We start from the raw sequence: 20,499 nt of genomic DNA, 5'->3' as shown, positions 1-20,499 counted from the left end.
GGCTCTGTGCGTGCTGACTTTTCCTGCCTGTCTGGGAGCGATGCTCTGCAGCAACGCCGCTGGACATCGCTCCCAGTCAGTGTCAGACAATGCTCAGCTGGTGGGGGCCCCCTGGGGGGGCAATATGGTGGGGGCCCCGGGCTTGAGCCCCGGGAGCCCCCCCTATGATCCGGCCCTGCTCCTACGTGTGTGAAGACTACCGTGGTATAGCAAATAAACGTCCCCTAACCTCCTCCCTGCTCCCTTGGCTCCCTCATGCTTTGTGCCAAAATCTCACAGACGCATAAAGCTCATTCTCGTTGCTGCAACAAGATTTCCACCTCAAAGTTGGAGCATGGAAAGTGCTTAGGGGGCACTTTCGAAATCTCCAATAATGCTAACAAACACTGCAAACACTGCACATTTAAAAAACGCCGGACCTCATTGTAGGGCGTATTCATGAGGGGGCGGGATTAGGGGCCGTGACTGCTGCGTGAAGCTTGGCAGTCACCACCAGCAAATGGAGAAGCAGGGTGTTTCGGGGCAGAGGCAGCGCCACGGACCACCCCCTCATGAATACGCCCAACTGCTTACAATGCGGTTCGGCGTTTTCAATTGTACAGTGCTGCAGTGTTTGTTAGTGTTATCGGAGGTTTCCGATAAAGCAAGCAGTGTAACACTGCGACATATGCTGTAGCACTAGGCTTACTTTAGGTCCTCTTTAAGTTTGTACAGGAAAACACAATCAATTAGGAAAACATAGAACCTTCCGGTACCTTTAAACCGCTCAACATTTAAAGAGAGAAAGATCCTGACCACACATGAAAACATCATACACAGATCTATTGCTGGTAGACTACATTAACAAATCAAACTTGAGGTACGTAGGTACATTTTGATCACACTGCATAAACCCACTAACTTCTTCATGGTGACTTCATTTAATGGGTCCCTACGCTAGTTGGCACGGCGCCATGTGGAGTCTACTGCAACAGAGCACCATATTCCATATGGTCCCAGAAACTCAGTAATAATGTGTGTTTCAGTTCTTTCTCACTCCAAATGTGGAATGTACCACTTCCTTGTACATATACAGCAGAAAAGTAATTAAGTGATGAAACTTGAGTGAAGCCATAAAGCAGCTCTAAATGGGTCTTACTGTTCCTGGAGAACCACAGCTCCACAGGACTGGCAATAGAATGTGAACTTTTCTTCGGTTTTTAGGAGTTCCTTAAATGTTGTTGCAGTTGCTGAAAAACATAAAAAAAAAAAAATTAAAAAAAAAAAAAAACACTTATAAAACAGTGGCAGATCAGACAGAAACATAAACATAAACTGGATGGTGTCAGGGTATCTTATTACCCAATAATGTTTCAACAATGTGTAGGTACAGTTAGGACAAATAACATTTTTCTAATTTTGATTGCTTGATCAAACACCGCAGTGTTAGAGTGATAGCGTTACCGGACACCTCCGGTAACGCTATCAAACACTGTGGCGGGGTACAATGTAATTGTCGGACAGCTCGCAAAGCTGTCCGAAGTATTCATGAGGGGGCGGGGTTGGGGGGGGCAGTCACTGCCGGCCCATGGAGCGAGCGGGGCGGTCCGAGGAAGAGGCAGCGCCTCGGACCGCCCCCTCATGAATACATCGGACAGCTTTGCAAGCTGTCCGATGATTACACTGTACCCTGCCGCAGCGTTTGATAAATTGGGTGACAGGTCCTCTTTAAATTTAAAGGGTTGTACAAAATAATTGCATCAAAATGAGAGGAACTAAAGCATTTTATGCCTTAATTTCAGGACCTCAAAAGTAATTGGGCAGATTAAATAATTGTGAAAAAAATGTTACTTTCTAATTCTTGGTTAAAATGACTGCAATGACTGCCTGAAGTCTTGTATTTGTTTATGGGCCTTTCTGAAGTTTAGTCTTTAAGAAGGGAAAGGCACGCTCAATTGGGTTAAGATGGCTGACTTGGCCATTCAAGAATATTTCACTTGTTTAGTCTTATAAACTCCTGGGTTGCTTTGGCTTAATGTTTTGGGTCACTGTCCATCTGTATTATGAAACGACTATGGAATATCTCAGAATTCCATTGACTGCTTAGTGACCCAGTGCCAATGCCATCACACTATCTCTGCCGTGTTTTACAGATGATGCAGTATGCTTCGGAGCATAGCTGCAGCATGCCTTCGCCATACTTTTTTCTTTCCATCTTTCTAGGAGAGCTTGATCTTAGTTTCAACCGTCCAAAGAATATTCAGCTAGAACTGTGCGTGCATTTTTATATGTGTTACATGTGTTTTTTTTGTTTTTTTTTCAATGAAAGGGAAAAGTCTGGATGTAATGTCCATTCTATAGCTATAACTTTACTTTGTTTCAGTGAACAGGTTAAAGTTAAAAAAAAGTTAAAAAAAATACATGTGTGCCAGTGTCCAAATATTTATGGGCCTAGCTGTACATGCCTTTGCAATAATAACCTTGTACAGTTCCTGAATTAGCAAACAGTTGTCGTTACTGAAAAATGCCTTCCAAAATGTAAACACCCCCATGATCAGTCATTTCATCCACTAGTGAAGCCCACTCAGGACCAAATAATGATTCAACAGTTAGCGACTGTATTGGGACAGCAGCGTCCCTAAATAAGGATAATTTGAGTTTTTTCAACATAAATCTACTGTTTTCAAGCCTATTGTTAATGTGAATGTACCAAAATAAAAATATTATATATTATTTATTTCCCTTAATAGGATCAAAAACAGAAAACCTCATATGGGCCAAGAGGTTGAAGGAAAGTTCTATGTTAAAGGCAATGTCCGGTTTCTAAGACCAGCCTAGGTAGGTGCCCTGCAGATCTGCTAGACATAGACTGGTGCCTTCTCAGCCCGGCAGACATAAGCAGCCTTGTGGAAAGGGTGAGGATAAGGGGGCACTTCAATAACGGTACTACCTTCTGCGCCTACATCCAATGTGGGTCCTCTACCACACATTAAAGAGATTTCTTCACTTATGTGTTTGGGTCCTGATAAAAAGCTGGGTTTAGTTTATTTTGGAGACTTTACAAAATAGATTTCAGAAATAAAGTGCAACAGCTTTGTAAGGTAAAGTAAGGATAAGCAATGCTCAAAAAGATTTGCTGTCACAACATAGCTCACTCACTTAGTCATTCATATAGATGGCTTGGATATTTATCAGTGTGAACCTTACAATCTGCGTTGGATGAAAAGGACAAGTACGCCTAGGAGCTTGGTAGTCAACAAAATAATCACAACTTCTCAGCTGAGAAAGAAAAAGGAAACCAAAGGATAAGAAGTTCAGCAGATATATTTGTGATCCAAACCAATTAGATGAAGTGAAAAGGAGAGAAAAGCTTATCGCCCAGTACAGATACTAGAAGAGTCTCTGTGGTTAACGATACACAAGCGGCCGTCCTGTACTCCTCCTATCACTGGAAACATGTCACTTATGAGGCAGCACTGCACATCGAGGATCACATGCGAGTGCTGTGCGCATACAGAGACTTTCAAGGTCACCAAGTCTCCAAAACTCCTATAGCTTTCTTTTGCAAATATAAAAGGGCCAAAGGGATTCATATTATTTTCAGCCGAGAGATTGTGCGAAGCAGTTGTTCAATAGCACCTTTCTCTCTATGATGCTCATTAGAAGAGCTGGTGCTTGGTAAAATGATTGATTTTCTTAGCTCCTGAATCAGTACAGAACATTAGAGAGAAAAGCGAGTGGATATAACTAAACGGGAACATAGAGAAATACTGCCCTCTGCTGGTCAAATACTTCCAATGTAACAAACTATTAAAATACAACTTCACTTTACTTTTTCATTTTTTTTCACAATCTAAAATTTATTGCATTTTTCAAGTACAACAGACCTAAATATAGAAAGATCAGGTGAGACACCTTTGCAGGTATTACAACAGCATTAACACAAGAACAGACATGTGTCACTGCTTAAACCTGATGACCACAACCAAGATAAATAAAAAACATCCAAGTAGAGAACTAAAAGAAATAAAGCTGGAAGTGGAGCATGGCGAAGCAGTGGCTTGTGAAAGTATTCACCCCCTTGACTTTTTATTATGTTACATTACAACCTATGTTTAAATGTTTTTAATCTGTATTGTTGGTGATCTTCAAGTTGGTTAAGTGAAACAAAAAGCTTTTGGTTATAAAAATATCAAAATATTTGATGACCCCTCAGAGAAACATCAAATTGGTTATCATCAAATAGAAAGAACATAGTGCCAAGAGAGGGCCACCCACTAAATCAGTGATGGCGAACCTTTTAGAGATGAGGTGCCCAAACTACAACCAAGACCCACTATTTTACCATCAGGTGCCTACATGACAATTTAAGCGGTAACTTATTGCTCCCTGTTCTTCCACAAGATTAAGTTGTTTCGGCCCCCTGAGGACACCAATACAATTTAAAGCACAATGACAAATTTAAACATCATTATAGCTTTTCTTCAGGTTCTCTCTGTACAGGAAGAATCATGGGGCCAGCAAGAGGAAGATAATCTGGCCCTGTTTATACCTTCTCACTTTTCCTGGAGTTCCAAACCGTCAAGGATGTGTCACCTTAAAATAAGCATCGAGAGCAGCATCTCAAGATGTCTGCTACTGGAGGTAGATTCTAGTCCTGTCTGGTGAACTCTGTCCTGGGGTGACAACCTGGGTGCCCACTGAAAGGGCTCTGACTGCCACCTCTGGCACCCGTGCCATAGGTTCTCAATCACTGCTCTACATGTTCAGACCAAGAAAAATGGGTATCAATCATAGAGTCAGCAAACAGACAAAATGTAACCCTAAAGGAGGTGCAAAGTTCCCAAACAGGCTCAAGTACAGGCAGTCCCCGGGTTACGTACAAGATAGGTTCCGTAGGTTTATTCTGGTATTCAAGTCGGAACCAAATACTTTATAATTGTAACCCCAGCCAAATTATATATGGTCTCTGTGATAATTAAATTTGGGCAAAGGAAATTGCTATGTCTTGCAAAAAAACATTTCAGCAATCCAAAAAGAAGATTGCCAGAGTTCATGCTTGCAAGTGTATTGTAAATAGGGGGGTGGCCCTGTCATAAATATTGTCCCGGGACCCCCATGACTCTAGTTACCCTACTGCTTGTCAGGCAAATGAATCCCCATAACTAAATAAATATTCATAAACTGCCACAAGAAAGCATTGCCCCTATCCCTACATTGTTTAATTTTATAGGCATGTAGAGGGACAATCAAGTCCTAAAGCTGTGTGCAAATGACCTGAGATGGGTCCAATGAGTCATTATCATTTTCAGCAATTCAGCTTATTCATGAGTGTTTGCCTGACCCTCAGCGTTTACCTGACAGGTTGTATAATGATGTGACACTCCTGGTGCTGGCTCCTCTATGTACTTCCTGATGCTGGTGGCCACGCCCCCTGCAGCCTGTGAGTGTGAGATACTCCTATACACATGACTGACAGCCTGTATAATGATTTGACACTCCTGGTGCTGGCACCTCTCTATGCTTCCTGGTTCTGTCGCCACCTGCAGCCTGTGAGTGTATGATTTACACATGCCCCCTACAGCCTGTATATGAGACACTCCTATATACATGACTGACAGCCTGTATGATCAAGTGACACTCCTGGTGCTGGCTCCCTGCAGCCTGTGTGTATATGAGATACAGCTGCTCCAGGATGCAGCCATGTGTATGGGAGAAAGACATGTTAAAAACTTCTTGTAGCTAATGTCTGTGTCTCTCACATGTGTATGGGAGAACAGAGAATTTTAGCAGAAAGCACAAACACTAGCAATGCTTTACTATACATTACACACAGACATGAGCAGGGGGAGGAGATGGGAGGGGTAACATCACTTTCTCCACGTGTCCAGGATCATCTACATAATAAAGAAAATATGATTTTAGAATGATTAATGTGTGAATTGCCTAACTAGATAAAGGCTGGGATGACAGGTGTCCTATAAAGAACGGCTCAATACAGATGCAAAATGTCTTTTCTTGTGCCCTGGAGGCAGCAGAGGCCCTGAATAACGGAGTGGCTGGCTAGTGCGGCCTTAGGCACGATGTGGTCAAGGTGCTTGGTATGGGGAGGCAGGTCTTCAGTAGGTGGTGTGTGCATGAAATTTGGAGGGAGAGGCCAATGCAGTGGTTTCTCCCTGGGGCAACCCATGAGGTGTCTAAAATGAGTCCCTGCGTGATGGATGGGGAAGCCCATGGTGGTGAAGCAGCCTGGATCCAGGGATCAGACGGAGGCAACATTGTGCAAATAAATTTACAGTTCTTTATTCAACAGCAGACAGCGGGCAAAAGATTAACAGCAACTTTAGCAGGAGATTCGGCAAGCTGGAAGAGTCAGGGAGAGCTTGTCCACAGGAAAGTTACACGCCTGGTAGTCATTTTAGGCTGGGCTGGTAGACATGGAGCCCTGGTGATGGATCTCAGCTCTTGGTTTAAGGAGGACCTGTCACCCTCAAAAACGGACAAAGCAGTGTTACACTGCTAGCTTTATCGGAAACCTCCAATAATGCTTACAAACACTGCTGCGCTGTACAATGCAAACGCTGGACTGCTCTCAAAGCGGTCCGGTGTATTCATGAGGGAGCGGGTTTAAGGGGCGAGTCACCCCTGGCCCATGGAGCGAGCGGGGCGGTCTGGGGAAGAGGCAGGGCCTCGGACCGCCCCCTCATGAATACGCTGGACCGCTTTGCAACAGTTTGTAGCGTACAGCGCAGCAGTGTTTGTCGGAGGTTTCCGACAACGCTAGCAGTGTAACACTGCTGGGTCTGTTTTAGCACTTCCTTTAATAAGCAGCTCCTAGTGCCGTTTTTGAAGGTGACAGGTCCTCTTTAAGTCTCCGGACTTGCCCTGGGTGATAGGCAGGTGCCTGAGGCACCTGTGATTCCTGGTATAAGGACATGTGCTGCTCACTCTGACTAAACTTGACTCCAAGATGGAGTCTCTCACGCTCCTGCTCAGAGAGACAGACCATGAGGAATATGACTTAAGACCAGGTGCTCCCGCCCACCAGGGGTTTATATATTCCTTGGTCAGGTGGTAGCACTCCTCCATTCAGCTTCCAACATCATTGAACAATAGAATTAGGTATTGTTAACTGTTGCCTTACCAGGCAGTGGCTAAAGCTTCAATCAGTAAGTTCTCCAGTACTTAGAAAGCTCATAGAGAAGTTTCCCTAACAGCTCTTGACATGGAGAGGGTGCCATTTCACAACTACCACTTGCCTATGCCTCTGTATAACATTCAGCTATAATTCGTAAAGGAAACCTGTCACCAGCAATTGTTCTAATAAACCACTACCAGGATATTACCAAGCATAACACTATCTAGTTTTTCTTTCATGATCCACAGTATCATCCACAAAATCAACTTTTAAGTGAGATGTCAATCGGTTGTATAAACACTGATGTCTAGGTGTCTCTGAACGCCTCCTCCACTGTGATATCAGGAGATCTGGTTGGTGATGTTTCTGGATGCAGGACCCTCAATTACAGTGAGGGGGGCTGTCTGATGAAGAGAGCTTAACTTCTGTGTTAAACTCTCTGCCTCCTTGACTTTAAAGGGAACCTACCACCACACCAATTCTACCTATAAAGGTAGATCGGGTGGTAGGTGCGCGGCCACGGCTCCGTGGCCGGAGCTACTGCGCATGCGCAGAATGCCGCAGATGCTGGGTACTCGGACGAGGGCGCGCGCCGAAGATGAAATGGTAGGGGGAGAAAAGAGGCTACTGGGGCGTGGAGTAGCCGCGACGTGTAGCCTCATGTCCGGCTATTCCACCCCCAGTAGCCCCTTAAAAAAATTTATATCAGCAGATTAAAGTTTTCTAAAAGATAGCCGGGACGTGAGGATTAGCCCAAAAAAGGGCTAATCCTCATGTCCCATTCATCCACCTACCATCCGATCTACCTTTATAGGTAGAATCGTGGTGGTAGGTTCCCTTTAAACAACCAATTTACATCTCATTTCAAAGTGGATTTTGTGGATGATGCCACCACACCACAGGCATGAAAGAAATATGATGTGGAATGTGTGTCAGCTGCTTGACAACATACTGGTAGTGGTTTAACCCCTTAAGGACGCAGCCATTTTGTGAGGCTCAGTCACATTTTTTGGATTCTGACTTGCGTCTCTTTATATGGTTATAACTTTTGAACACTGTTACTTATCTACACTCACCGGCCACTTTATTAGGTACACCTGTCCAACTGCTCGTTAACACTTAATTTCTAATCAGCCAATCACATAGCGGCAACTCAGTGCATTTAGGCATGTAGACATGGTCACGACAATCTCCTGCAGTTCAAACCGAGCATCAGTATGGGGAAGAAAGGTGATTTGAGTGCCTTTGAACGTGGCATGGTTGTTGGTGCCAGAAGGGCTGGTCTGAGTATTTCAGAAACTGCTGATCTACTGGGATTTTCACGCACAACCATCTCTAGGGTTTACAGAGAATGGTCCGAAAAAGAAAGAACATCCAGTGAGCGGCAGTTCTGTGGGCGGAAATGCCTGGTTGATGCCAGAGGTAAGAGGAAAATGGGCAGACTAGTTCGAGCTGATAGAAAGGCACAGTGACTCAAATCGCCACCCGTTACAACCAAGGTAGGCAGAAGAGCATCTCTGAACGTACAGTACGTCGAACTTTGAGGCAGATGGGCTACAGCAGCAGAAGACCACACCGGGTGCCACTCCTTTCAGCTAAGAACAGGAAACTGAGGCTACAATTTGCACAAGCTCATCGAAATTGGACAGTAGAAGATTGGAAAAACGTTGCCTGGTCTGATGAGTCTCGATTTCTGCTGCGACATTCGGATGGTAGGGTCAGAATTTGGCTTCAAAAACATGAAAGCATGGATCCATCCTGCCTTGTATCAACGGTTCAGGCTGGTGGTGGTGGTGTCATGGTGTGGGGAATATTTTCTTGGCACTCTTTGGGCCCCTTGGTACCAATTGAGCATCGTTGCAACGCCACAGCCTACCTGAGTATTGTTGCTGACCATGTCCATGCCTTTATGACCACAATGTTCCCAACATCTGATGGCTACTTTCAGCAGGATAATGCGCCATGTCATAAAGCTGGAATCATCTCAGACTGGTTTCTTGAACATGACAATGAGTTCACTGTACTCAAATGGCCTCCACAGTCACCAGATCTCAATCCAATAGAGCATCTTTGGGATGTGGTGGAACGGGAGATTCGCATCAAGCAGCCGACAAATCTGCGGCAACTGTGTGATGCCATCATGTCAATATGGACCAAAATCTCTGAGGAATGCTTCCAGCACCTTGTTGAATCTATGCCACGAAGAATTGAGGCAGTTCTGAATGCAAAAGGGGTCCAACCCGTTACTAGCATGGTGTACCTAATAAAGTGGCCGGTGAGTGTAAACAATTCTGAGATTGTTTTTTTCCCCACATGTTGTGCTTCATTTTAGTGGTAAATTTTGGCTGATAAGTTTTGCGTTTATTTACAAAAATAAAAGAAAAAAAATTATGAATTTTTAGAAAAAAATTGCCATTTTCGAAATTCAAAATCATCACGTTTTCAGGCAGATAGATTTACCACCTAAATAACTTGCTGAATAACATATCACATATGTCTACTTTACATTTTCATAATTTTTGAAATGTCTGGATAATTTATTTTGATATCACGCGGCTTACAAATAGATTATCGATTTTCCGTATTTTCAGAATTGACTATTTTGCAGATAAATACAGTTTTAAATGAAATTTTACATATTTAGCATTAAAACCCCCGATATAATCAACCCATTTTCAAATCTGCACCCCTCAAACTATCTTTTAGGAAGATTGTTAACCCCTCTTCATAGTAATTGAATCAAAATGGAGATGAAATTTAGAATGGTCATATTTTGTCGGTTATACGTTCATTTAGCCCTAAAATTTACACATTTCCAAAAGATAAAATGAGAAAACTCGCCATACAATTTGTTCAGCAATTTCTCCCGAATACAGCGAGGCGCAGAAGGGAAGGAGCGCTCTGCAGCTGCCAGGATTTTAGTTTCCTCATTGGCCCCTTTTATAGGGTATACAATTTTCACTTTTTCGTTATTGGGGCCATTTTTTTTGCGGGATGAGATGCTTTTTCCAGTTTTACCATTTTGGGGTTGGTATCCCCTATTGTTTAGGAACTTATTTTGAGATCAGGAGCAGAAAAGCATCAATTCTGTACGGGATTTTTTACTTTTTTATTTTTTCGTGTTCACCGTATAGCCTAATAATCATGTTATCTTTATTATATGGGTCGATACGATTACGGGGATACCAGACATGAATATTTTTTCTTATGTTTTACTAAATTTGCCAAATAAAACCCTAATGTGGGGGAAAATCTATCATTTTTGCATTGCCGTCTTCCAAGTGGCATAACATTTTTTACCTTTTTGGCTACAGAGCTGGTTGATGGCTTGTATTTTGCAGCAGTATCATTCTGGAGAACATTTGTTTTGTTAATCACTTTTTATTGCATTTTTAGTGGGATTCAATAGGTAAAATCATAATTTTTGTTGGGTTTTTAAAGTTTTTTTTTTTTTTACGGCGTTCATCTTACGGGTTCTATAGTTATTTAATTCTATTCTAAGGATTGTTACGGACACGGTGATACTACATGTGTGGGGTTTGTGTTATGATTTAGACTTTTTTGAGCGTTATATGTCTCTTCATATATTTTGGGGCTTATGGGCATTTTTAGTGAACAAGCAATCATCATGCTTGTTCATGATAATACTCTGCAATAGTTATGTATTGCAGGGTATTAGCAGTGTCAGCCTATGCACATGCATAGGCTCAGACTGTGCCTTTAAGATAACGTCACAGACACCATCTTAAAGGCACTGCCTTCAGAGACCTCAGAGATGCCATAGCAACGATTGGCGCCCCCGAAAACGGTGCGGAAAGACCCTCGGAAGGCATGTTAAATGCCGCGGTCGCGTTGACCCAAACAATTTCTAAATTATAGAACCCAAACAATTTCTAAATTACTATGTATTCAGGTCCTCCCTGCGTTTCCATACCATGGCTACAGAGTGTAGTCACATACAGATTTATAGAAATGCTCAAATGACTAAAAATTCACGCACTTATCCAAGGCACTGAAGCGCAGTTCCGAGCGAGTCTAAATATTCCAAATGACTCAAATTACTAGAAAAGATTTTCTCTTTAAAATAACATTAGAAGATATTTTGGAAGAAATAATGTGAAATGCAGACTTCCAGCTTTATGTAGCATGGCAAAAAAAACACAAAAAAAACCAAGAAGGTCACATTAGTAATGGCAAAAGTAGCAGATTATAAATAATATGACACCAAACAATTGCTTACAGATGATGATGAACACCCTGGTGCTGTGTGGGGATCACGTATTGGGCGTAACATTTCATTTTCCTTGTTTTGCTATTAATAACCTGTGAATGAGCCGCATAGACACAATAAGGAGGGAAGCTAATTAAATGTATTATTATTGATGGCACCAGTGCCCTGATCTTCCCAAGGCACTCGGTAATAACAGGACTTGTGCATTTGGAAAGTACTGTAATACCTCAGTGAAATGAAGAATAGAGGATAATATGAATACTGCCTTGGAGGAAAAGGCATATCATCTGGGTTATAAATTGTCTTTGAATTTACCCAAAGTTAGTATAATTACCGTACAGGATTATATTTAAAAGTCTTATCATTTTTCTTTAATATCTACCATTATGTGGGGTATGGTTGGTTTGGAGTGCTTAAAATTAAAGGTCTAAAACCTTCTGTTAGGGCCACCTCACATCTGTTATGTCTTGAGTGATTTGCATCAGTTACTGTGAGCCAAAACTTGTTGAGGCACCTATAGATAAGCAAGGTATGATTGATTATCTGTTCTGTTTGCTTGACAACTCCCGCAAAAAACTGAAGACCAGACAGAGATGTGAACTGTTCCTAATTCATAATTTGAACGGTGGAGGAGAGGAAATTTGCTTATTTAGATTGCTGTTAAAATTTCCATTTACAAAACACATCAATATTTGTGTTTGGAAACAAATGCAAACAGCAATGTAATCAGGAAATTTTTCCTTCTCAGCTGTTATACTCTGTTTCAAAACGCAATGTAAAGGCCACATGTGAACGCATCCTAAGGCCTAAAGCATATATCTCGGGCCAAAAGAAAACCACACAAATTGCGGCTAGCTCATGGCCGCTACTGACTTCTACTATGCATGGTCACTGTGCCGTGTCTGACTGGCGCTCATCTCCACCTCCATCTCCAAACATTCAAGAACCCACGATCATGTGCATGAGGCCAAAGACACCTTGCACTATATTTATTAAGATTTTTAGCCGTTTCATAAACATTTCTACAGAAGGTACTCGAAAAGAGGGGTGCGACAAAAATTATGCTACACCAGATTTATTATTCAGCATCAGACACATTTACTATGACTTCAACAATTTTCTGGTAGAAAAGGTATGTATTTAGTCCTTCTTGTTTTCTGGCTTTTCAACTGAATGCCCCAGCCGGTCATATTTATTATAGTCTCTGCTGGAAAACCAGTGGAAACAATAGCCTCTTTTCTGGGATTCTTGTGCCAATGGGAGGGAAATGCCAGTCATAAATCCAACTACAGTGAGAAATCTGGTGCAGCATAAGACTGTCTAATCTAATTTCCAATACATCCTCCTTGTTGTTCCTGTAGGTGACAATGGTACACATTTAGGCTGCATTCACACTATCGTATGGGGGACGTATGTACAGCCGCACGTCCTCCATAGATGGCAATGTCTGCACGGAGCAATACGGTGCTGCACATGTCCTACCTTTCCCCGTGTTACGGTCCATACCCAATGCATTTATATGGAGAGAGGCACCATAGCCGTACAAGCTACACTCGTGTGCATGCAGCCTTAAATGAATGAAGGTGGTTTTCCCGGGAAGGCAAGTTAGGCCCTATCCACAGAACATCGCTGATTCCAGTCTATATAATGTAAAATTAAGTGAAAAAAAAAAGTGAAAAATATTTTTTGGATTTTAAATAAAATAAAAAGTCCATAAAGTCCCAAATTCCCATAGAAAACCCTTACAATGTATAAAAAACACAAATACACAACCCTCCCACAAATATAAGCCCTCATATGTTTTCTTTACCAAAAAAATGTATAGCCTGTACAATGTGACAATAGTTTCCATACGCCCATACAGCAGGTTACCACCACATATGTGGTGTTGCCATACACGGGAGAAATTGTGTGTCAAACCTTGCAGAGCATTTCATCATTTAATCCATTGTGAATCTGTAATTTTCAGCCTAATGAATCTATATATAGTGAGGTCATTTATTGGGTTCTACTATTACAGGCGGTCCACTACTTAAGAACACCCGACTTACAGACAACCCCTAGTTACAAATGGACCTCTGGTAATTGGTAATTTTCTGTACTTTAGCCCTAGGCTACAATAAGCAGCTATAACAGTTATCACAGGTGTCTGTAATGAAGCCTGATCGTTAATCCTGGTTCTTATGACAATCCAACATTTTTAAAATCCAATTGTCACAGAGATCAAATATAATTTGGCTGGGGTTACAATATCAAAAAATGTACAGTTCTGACTTTCATACAAATTGAACTTAAGAAAAAACCTACAGACCCCATCTTGTACGTAACCCGGGACTGCCTGTATTAAGGTCTCTCAAAGTCACTTGAAAGCTGAGTTGTCCCTCAAAACATGAGTTGTGGCAATTGTCATACAAATGTGAAAAAATCGCACCTAAAGTTCTAAGCCTCATAACATCCTACAAAAACGAGAGGATGCATTAAAAAAACATGCAAACATAATGCAGACATAATGCAGAAATTCGGGAAATGGTAGATATAAAGTTATTTGGGGTGGTCTGACAATCTGCCAGGAAAGAAGAACATTTTAAACTTTGGAAATGGAGAATTTTTCCGAATATTTGCGTAATTTCCGTATTTTTCAGAATGTAACTCAAAACTTATCACTAAGATTTTTCAACTTACACGAAGTACATTGTGTCACAAGATAACAAATCTCAAAGTCACCTGGGTATGTTAAAGCTTTCCGAAGTTATAACCAATTATTGGGACACATGTCAGATTCTAAAAATAGAGTCTGGTCACTAAGCTGAAAACAAATACTTCTACGTATATAGTCTGGACAACAGCAATATAACCCAATCCAGAAGGTCTATAGGAGTCCTCAGAGCACACTCTTGTGTTACACTTCTTCCTCATAGATTGCAAGTTCTGGTGAACAGTGCCCTCACTCCTATTGCTTTAGCTGATCATTATTTTATTACTCTTTAATATATAATTTTGTGTGTATATGCACCCCATAATTTTTAAAGTGCTTCCAATGCGGTATTATTGGTAAATAGTAACCTATAGGCATAACAGATATGAAGATGGATATTTGTACTAGTACCTGTAGGGCCCACAGCCTGGGCCTTTAGCCGCATATGCAATCCCTCACCAGAGACGTGCTGTACATATCTACATGTGGAGGGAACCAGCGTGACCTCCTGTGGTAGAAGGACCTCCTCATTGTCATCAGGAGACTGGATTTTTAAGGATGACTGGCTCACTGAAATGTCAATTGGAAATCTTTTGCCTTCAAGGCCACTAAAATAAAGAAAAAATAGACTACAATTAAAGAATATTTTGCTCATAAATACATTATTCAATTAGATTCTGGACTGCAATAACTGGAAATAAAATGCCTCAAAGCAAATCATGAAATTCATATTAGGTTAAGAATTGAATATGACATTTATAATTACGTTGAATAACAGGCAGGAAGAATATGGAAGATTGCTCCACTAAGCGGAGAGTCGGGTTGTCAGCAGTATTTTCCTGTGTTACTTTTATGTGAGTGAACTCCTCCAAAAATACCTTGGTAAGGTGGCTTTTCATTGTAACGCCTGCAATAAATTAGCCACATTAGAAAGTCACACTATTCCAGAGAAATCCTGTACCCCAGACAGCGAAATATGAATAATAAAACACAAGTGGATCTGTAATGTCCTCGAGTTGGGCCATTAAGAAATTAACCGTTATAGTTGTACCCCATGGGGCTAGTAAGACTGATCACCATATTGGCTCCAACTCATGGTAAAGTCAGTCATCTAATAGCCTCATTCACACTCCTTTAACCCCTTAAGGACGCAGGGTTTTTCGGCTGATTTCTCGCTCTCCAACTTCAAAAATCCATAACTTTTTCATTTTTACGTGTACAGACCTGTGTGAGGGCTTATTTTGTGCGTAACAAATTTTACTTTCCCGTGATGTTATTTATTTTAACATGCCGTCTACTGCGAAGCTGAAAAAAAATTCCAAATGTGGAAAAATTGAAAAAAAACCGCACGTTCTTATGGGCTCAGTTTTTACGACTTTCACTCTTCGCTCCAAATAACATGCCTACTTTATTCTTTGGTTCGGTGCGATCGCGGTGATACCAAATTTATATAGGTTTTATTGTGTTTTAATACATTTTCAAAAATTAAACGAATGTGTACAAAAAAGAAAAAAAAATTTTGCCATCTTCTGACGCTAATAACTTCTTCATACTTTGGCGCACGGAGATGTGTGAGGGGTCATTTTTTGCGAAATGAGGCGACGTTTTCATTGCTACCATTTTGAGGTCTGTGCGACATTTTGATCATTTTTTATGTTATGTAAAAAAGTGTAAAAGTCGCAAAAAAAGTCGCAAAAGTGCAAAAGACGACGTTCGGGGGCGTGGCGATCGAAAAAAAGATGGCGGCGCCCGCGCGCCGCCGTCTTTTAAACGCCGCCGGCGACTTTGCCGGCGGCGTTTAGAGGGTTAATAGCCGCGATCGGTGCAAGCACCGACCGCGGTTATTAGCGGTGGGGGTTTTGTGCAAAATGCAAAAACCCCCACCTCTGTATGAAGAGGACTCAGCCCGTGAACCCTCTTCATACACTCCTTATACCTCTGCGCCATAGAGCTACGGCGCAGAGCGTTAAGGGGTTAAAGGGAACCTACCACCACGATTCTACCTATAAAGGTAGAACGGGTGGTAGGTGGATGAATGGGACGTGAGGATAGCCCTTTTTTGGGCTAATCCTCACGTCCCGGCTATCCTTTTGTAAACTTTAATGCCTGTATATGCAAATTTTTTTAAGCGGCTACTGGGGCGTGGATAAGTCTACTGTTTGTAACCTAAAAAAGTTGATGTATGTTTACATTATTATTTTCACATTATGTATATTCCTGGCTAATGATTGGCTGGCAACCCAGCGTGTCTAGACAGGTCAAACCGATTAATATAGAGTCTGCTATAGCTTTGGGTCTTTTGGACAAAGTCTTCTTGGACTCAGTCTTGAAATGTTAATGTGATTACTATGGCCCACATTCACTAAAAACAGTGCAAAGTGTGCAGAGGGCACCATATTCATGGTTTGTGGCGCCTATTCTTCATACATCTGGCGCTCACTGCACTACTCTGACAGAGTGCACCTTTTTTTGGTACACCTTTACATGGTGCGTGCAACAGATTTCTGTCAGACTTGCGTGAGCCACTGTGTCTCGCATACTTCTTTAATACCTGTGCAAAAGTGCCAGCAAACTGGCATATGGACCTTAGTAAATGTGTCTCTGTGTACTGCTACCAAAGAGATTGTTGCAGTTTGGCTGATGCAGAAAAAGCCCACCTGGCTCCATAAGAGACACTTACCAGTAAAGGTAACTGGTCCACACTGATGTTCTTGCAAGTCATTGCTGCTGATTAATGTCACAGCCACACAGTCTTAAGACCTACTAGCCTCAAAGCAAGTAGTTATAATCAGCCTGCTGTTTAAAGCCTGCCAATAAAAGAAACTGTAAGTTGTTAAAGATCTTCACTTCACTCTGTGTGTCCCTAGGCTGCCGCTACCATCACGGGACTCCCACTTAACATCTGCTGGGGAGATAGACACCCACACCGGGAGTGCCTCAGAGGGATACTTTCTACACATTCGTCCTCCTCCTCTTGTTTCTGACCTGCCAACCCAGGGGTGTGTATATGAAGCTTACAACGTAACCCAAGGCTGCCGTGACACCTGCAGCCTAGACGCCCTACCAGGGTTCTGGAGTCGGAGTCATAGTGTGAGCCTGTGAACATTTTGGTGGAGTTGGAATACAATGGCTCTGAGTGTAAATGAATTGTTACAATGAGTTGTAAATGTGTAAAATATTTTTTTTACATTGGAATTTGGGGAAATTATGGAATGTCCTATAAATGTTTGTTCTATTCCTGATCTAAGGAAGTATATTTTTAGTTGAGATGAATGTGGATGCACTTTTTGCTTATGCTCAGTAGTGAAGCTGTTACCCCACTTATTAGAGGGGGAAGGAATATCTGCACTTATCTTAAAACTGCTAGAGTGATCAAGAAAACTGGATTAAGGCAGGATTATCTGGTAAATATTCTCTATGTATAATGCTTTATGTTTATTTTGCTTTTCCTCTGAGCTCATGTCTGTATATATTAGCTGCTCTGATTAATTCTATACACTATACATAGAATGTGAGGGGAAACTTGTTTTCTAACATCTAAAACATGAAAAAGTATTATAGGTATAGAAGTGAAGTCGCCGTGTTATCTAGCACTGCTCGTAAGTGTTCCCAGAGAAAACCCTTATATTAAGCAGTAAACTGTTCATCAACTGTCTGTTCTTGGGGCAATGACTATATCTAGAAATTGTTAGAGATGTTGCCTGTAACATGTGGTTACCGTGTTGCCACCATCCCAAGTCAATGTAGAGAGGCTATTCTATAGCCTGAAAATAATTGGGCCAGATTTGATGACATCTAAGCAGGAGAATCTGATGGAGGCAATACTGTTTCTAAGAAAAATTCATAGACTCACTAGACAAAAATTATTTAGAACATTTTTGTTGAAAACTTTTTTTTCCAATATAGTGGTTCCTTAATAAATATATTTTATTCTCTACCTAAATAACTTGGTTATTGTATCATAATGATGATAAAAAGCCTAATTACTGTAAGTGTATCACCTAAACATGCCCCATGTATGTGGCAGTCAGAGTTAAGGAAATTGAGCCGTCTAAGGTTTGTCTTATCGGCTCCACAGCTTGACGCCCTACAGCCAGCTACTCCAGGTTCCAGTCTCCTGCTGCCTCCGCATGCTATCCCTGCGGATGTTGCAGATCCCATTTATCAATGAGGGCAGGTTTTTTCCACTTGTTCTATCTTATTAAACTTCAAAACTGTTTAATATGTAACAGATTACAGGGAGTTTAGCCATATGCAATTTATTTTTTTTTTGCTTACACCTGTCCACAGCCACAGAGGACTTCCCTGCTATGCTAGAAATCCTGGAAAACCCAAGTCTTTTTTTAAAACATTAATGGCATAAAAACATTATACTGTAGATATCATTGAATTTTAAATAATTTGTGCTAAAAACAAAACGCATTATCTCTGTTAAGGATGAATAACGGATTTTAAAAATTGCTTTGGCTCTACAGCTGTGATGTATATGCACTTCAAGTATATTGCCATTTAGTAGCAGATCCATCCAAGTGACTTGTGTCTCATGCTTTAGTCTCGCTCTTCAGCGCCTGGATTTTCATTTAAAGGGGTTTTCCAAGTTATCAGTAAAATAAAAAGGTTGAGACTCTTATTACTATAACCTACCACACGTTCAGTAAAAATAAAACGCAATGTATAATTAGTTTCTTGAGTTTCCAAAATATGGAACGAGGAGGTGTTTGAGGCAGTGTATAGTGCACTGTGTAGGACAGCGGCTGGAAAGGTAATAGATGGCGTATATATTCCTTTCAGGTTACTTCTGCAACACCCTCGCCCAATGCAATGGCGAGGTAGTGCTTGCGAATACGTCCCACCTGTAGGTAACACCACATTACACTACATGGTCCTAGGGGTATTGCAGTGGTTAATCCTGCCTGGCAAGGCAGATGTTAATGTATGATGTAATTATGTCAACCAATGTCTGTGTTACATCCTGTGCTCTGTAGCTGAGATGTGATTGGAGGAGCAGCCACCACCTGACCAAAGGGAGGTAATAAAACCTCTGGCCCAGAATGTTCTGGAGCACTCTTAGAGAGTTAGACTGAGAGAAGTCTCTCAGTCTCTGTAGTGAGTGAGTGAGTAAATCTCTGTCTAGCCCATACCAGAGCAGGAAGAGCCTAGCCCCTGCCTCTGAAGAGTGGAGCTATTAGACTAGAGTAGTGTAGTGAGGAAAGAGGTATCATTCCTACCTTCAAGGGTGATACCTGAAGCCCTACAGGACAAGCTGAAGCTTCCTACCAGGACACAGCTGCCTCCCAGCCTGCCCTCTACTTCCAGGCTGGTGAACTATCTCCTGAGGCTCCCTCCAACTCACATCTCGGCACCCTACCTACCTGTTAAAGGCACGTTTGCTGCGGTTCCTGCGGTTCAAATAAAGAACTGTAAGTTGTTTTCTTCAACTTCTGTCTCCGTCTGGTCCCTGCTAATACGGCTGCCTTCATCACCGGCACCCTGCCCATCACCCAGAGACTCACACTCGGGACATTAAGGGGTTGCCCCAGGGAGATCCGCTATAGCAGCCGCTCCCTCATCATTTCTTGCCAACACCACCCTGCTGGAGACCTGCCAGGCTGTAGGACAGCCCTCCGGTTCCCCCGTACCAAGCACCGTGACAATAGCGTGCTTAGGCCGCAACCGCCAGCCACTCCGGTACCGCGGGCCTCGGCTGTCTCCAGGCCTCACCTCAAGGGCTAGGCCCCGGTGGGGGATGTTGCAAGTGGCGTCACGAACAGGATATAGACTTCTGTGCCTTATTACGGCATTAAAGACTTTCCTTTATTAAAAGACTGTGCTGCCTAACCCTGCTGCCATCCGGGTTTAGGCCTAAGGACTTGTACGTTTCTGGAATGAACTGTGTTATACTGCTGCCACGTGCGGTCGAGCGCCGCTCCCGCACTCCAGAGGTTAATCCTGGCAAGAACTGTACCAGCTCTGCTACATCCGGCGCTGCCGCGCCCGAAGATTTTTACCTCAGAAACTGTGGCGCAGCAAATAATTCAAGCCCGCCAAAACCTTCACTGGCGGGAAATCCAGATGACGCACAAAGCTCCACCCACGCGCGAATGGCGCGAACCCCGCCTCCTGTGGCGCAGGAAAAATTAGAGCCCGCCACAGCTCTTGGCGGGAAGGACTCAGACTCCACCCCCTGGCCCGAGGCGGACGCCCTGCCCTGCCTCAGAGAAGCGCGAGTTCTCAAGTGGATGTTGAGCGGTGAGGACTGCATCATGTGGGGTCCTCCGCCCTTCCCTCCTGTGGAGCGACCAGACTTCTACGAAGTCTTTGAAACGATGGTGGTCGTCTCTGCACAGCCCGTCCGACGACCTTCCGCTGGACATCGGCTGCATCGAGGAATTACTCGGGCTTTCGTCACCCGGACCTGCTACCAGACGGTGACGCACTACCCGATTCCTCCCGGGC

General features: G+C 42.5%; 1 protein-coding gene across 5 annotated transcripts in view; it reads right to left on the bottom strand.

Moving 5' to 3' along the window:
- UBE3D (ubiquitin protein ligase E3D) overlaps positions 1-20,499 on the bottom strand; it is a 131,483-nt gene that overhangs the window by 102,761 nt on the left and 8,223 nt on the right. For all 5 annotated transcript variants that reach the window (XM_072142048.1, XM_072142046.1, XM_072142047.1 and 2 more), the window contains exons 2-3: positions 14,455-14,651; positions 1,139-1,229 (exon numbers count right to left, since the gene is read on the bottom strand). In XM_072142048.1, the coding sequence (XP_071998149.1) occupies positions 1,139-1,229; positions 14,455-14,488 (125 nt within the window). In that variant the 5' untranslated portion in view covers positions 14,489-14,651. The remainder of the gene's footprint in view (positions 1-1,138; positions 1,230-14,454; positions 14,652-20,499) is intronic.

This window comes from Engystomops pustulosus, chromosome 3, assembly GCF_040894005.1.
Source record: "Engystomops pustulosus chromosome 3, aEngPut4.maternal, whole genome shotgun sequence".
NCBI lineage: Eukaryota > Metazoa > Chordata > Amphibia > Anura > Leptodactylidae > Engystomops > Engystomops pustulosus.
The sequence above is the reverse complement of the archived record's forward strand: the minus strand, read 5'-3'. Positions and strand labels throughout refer to the sequence as shown.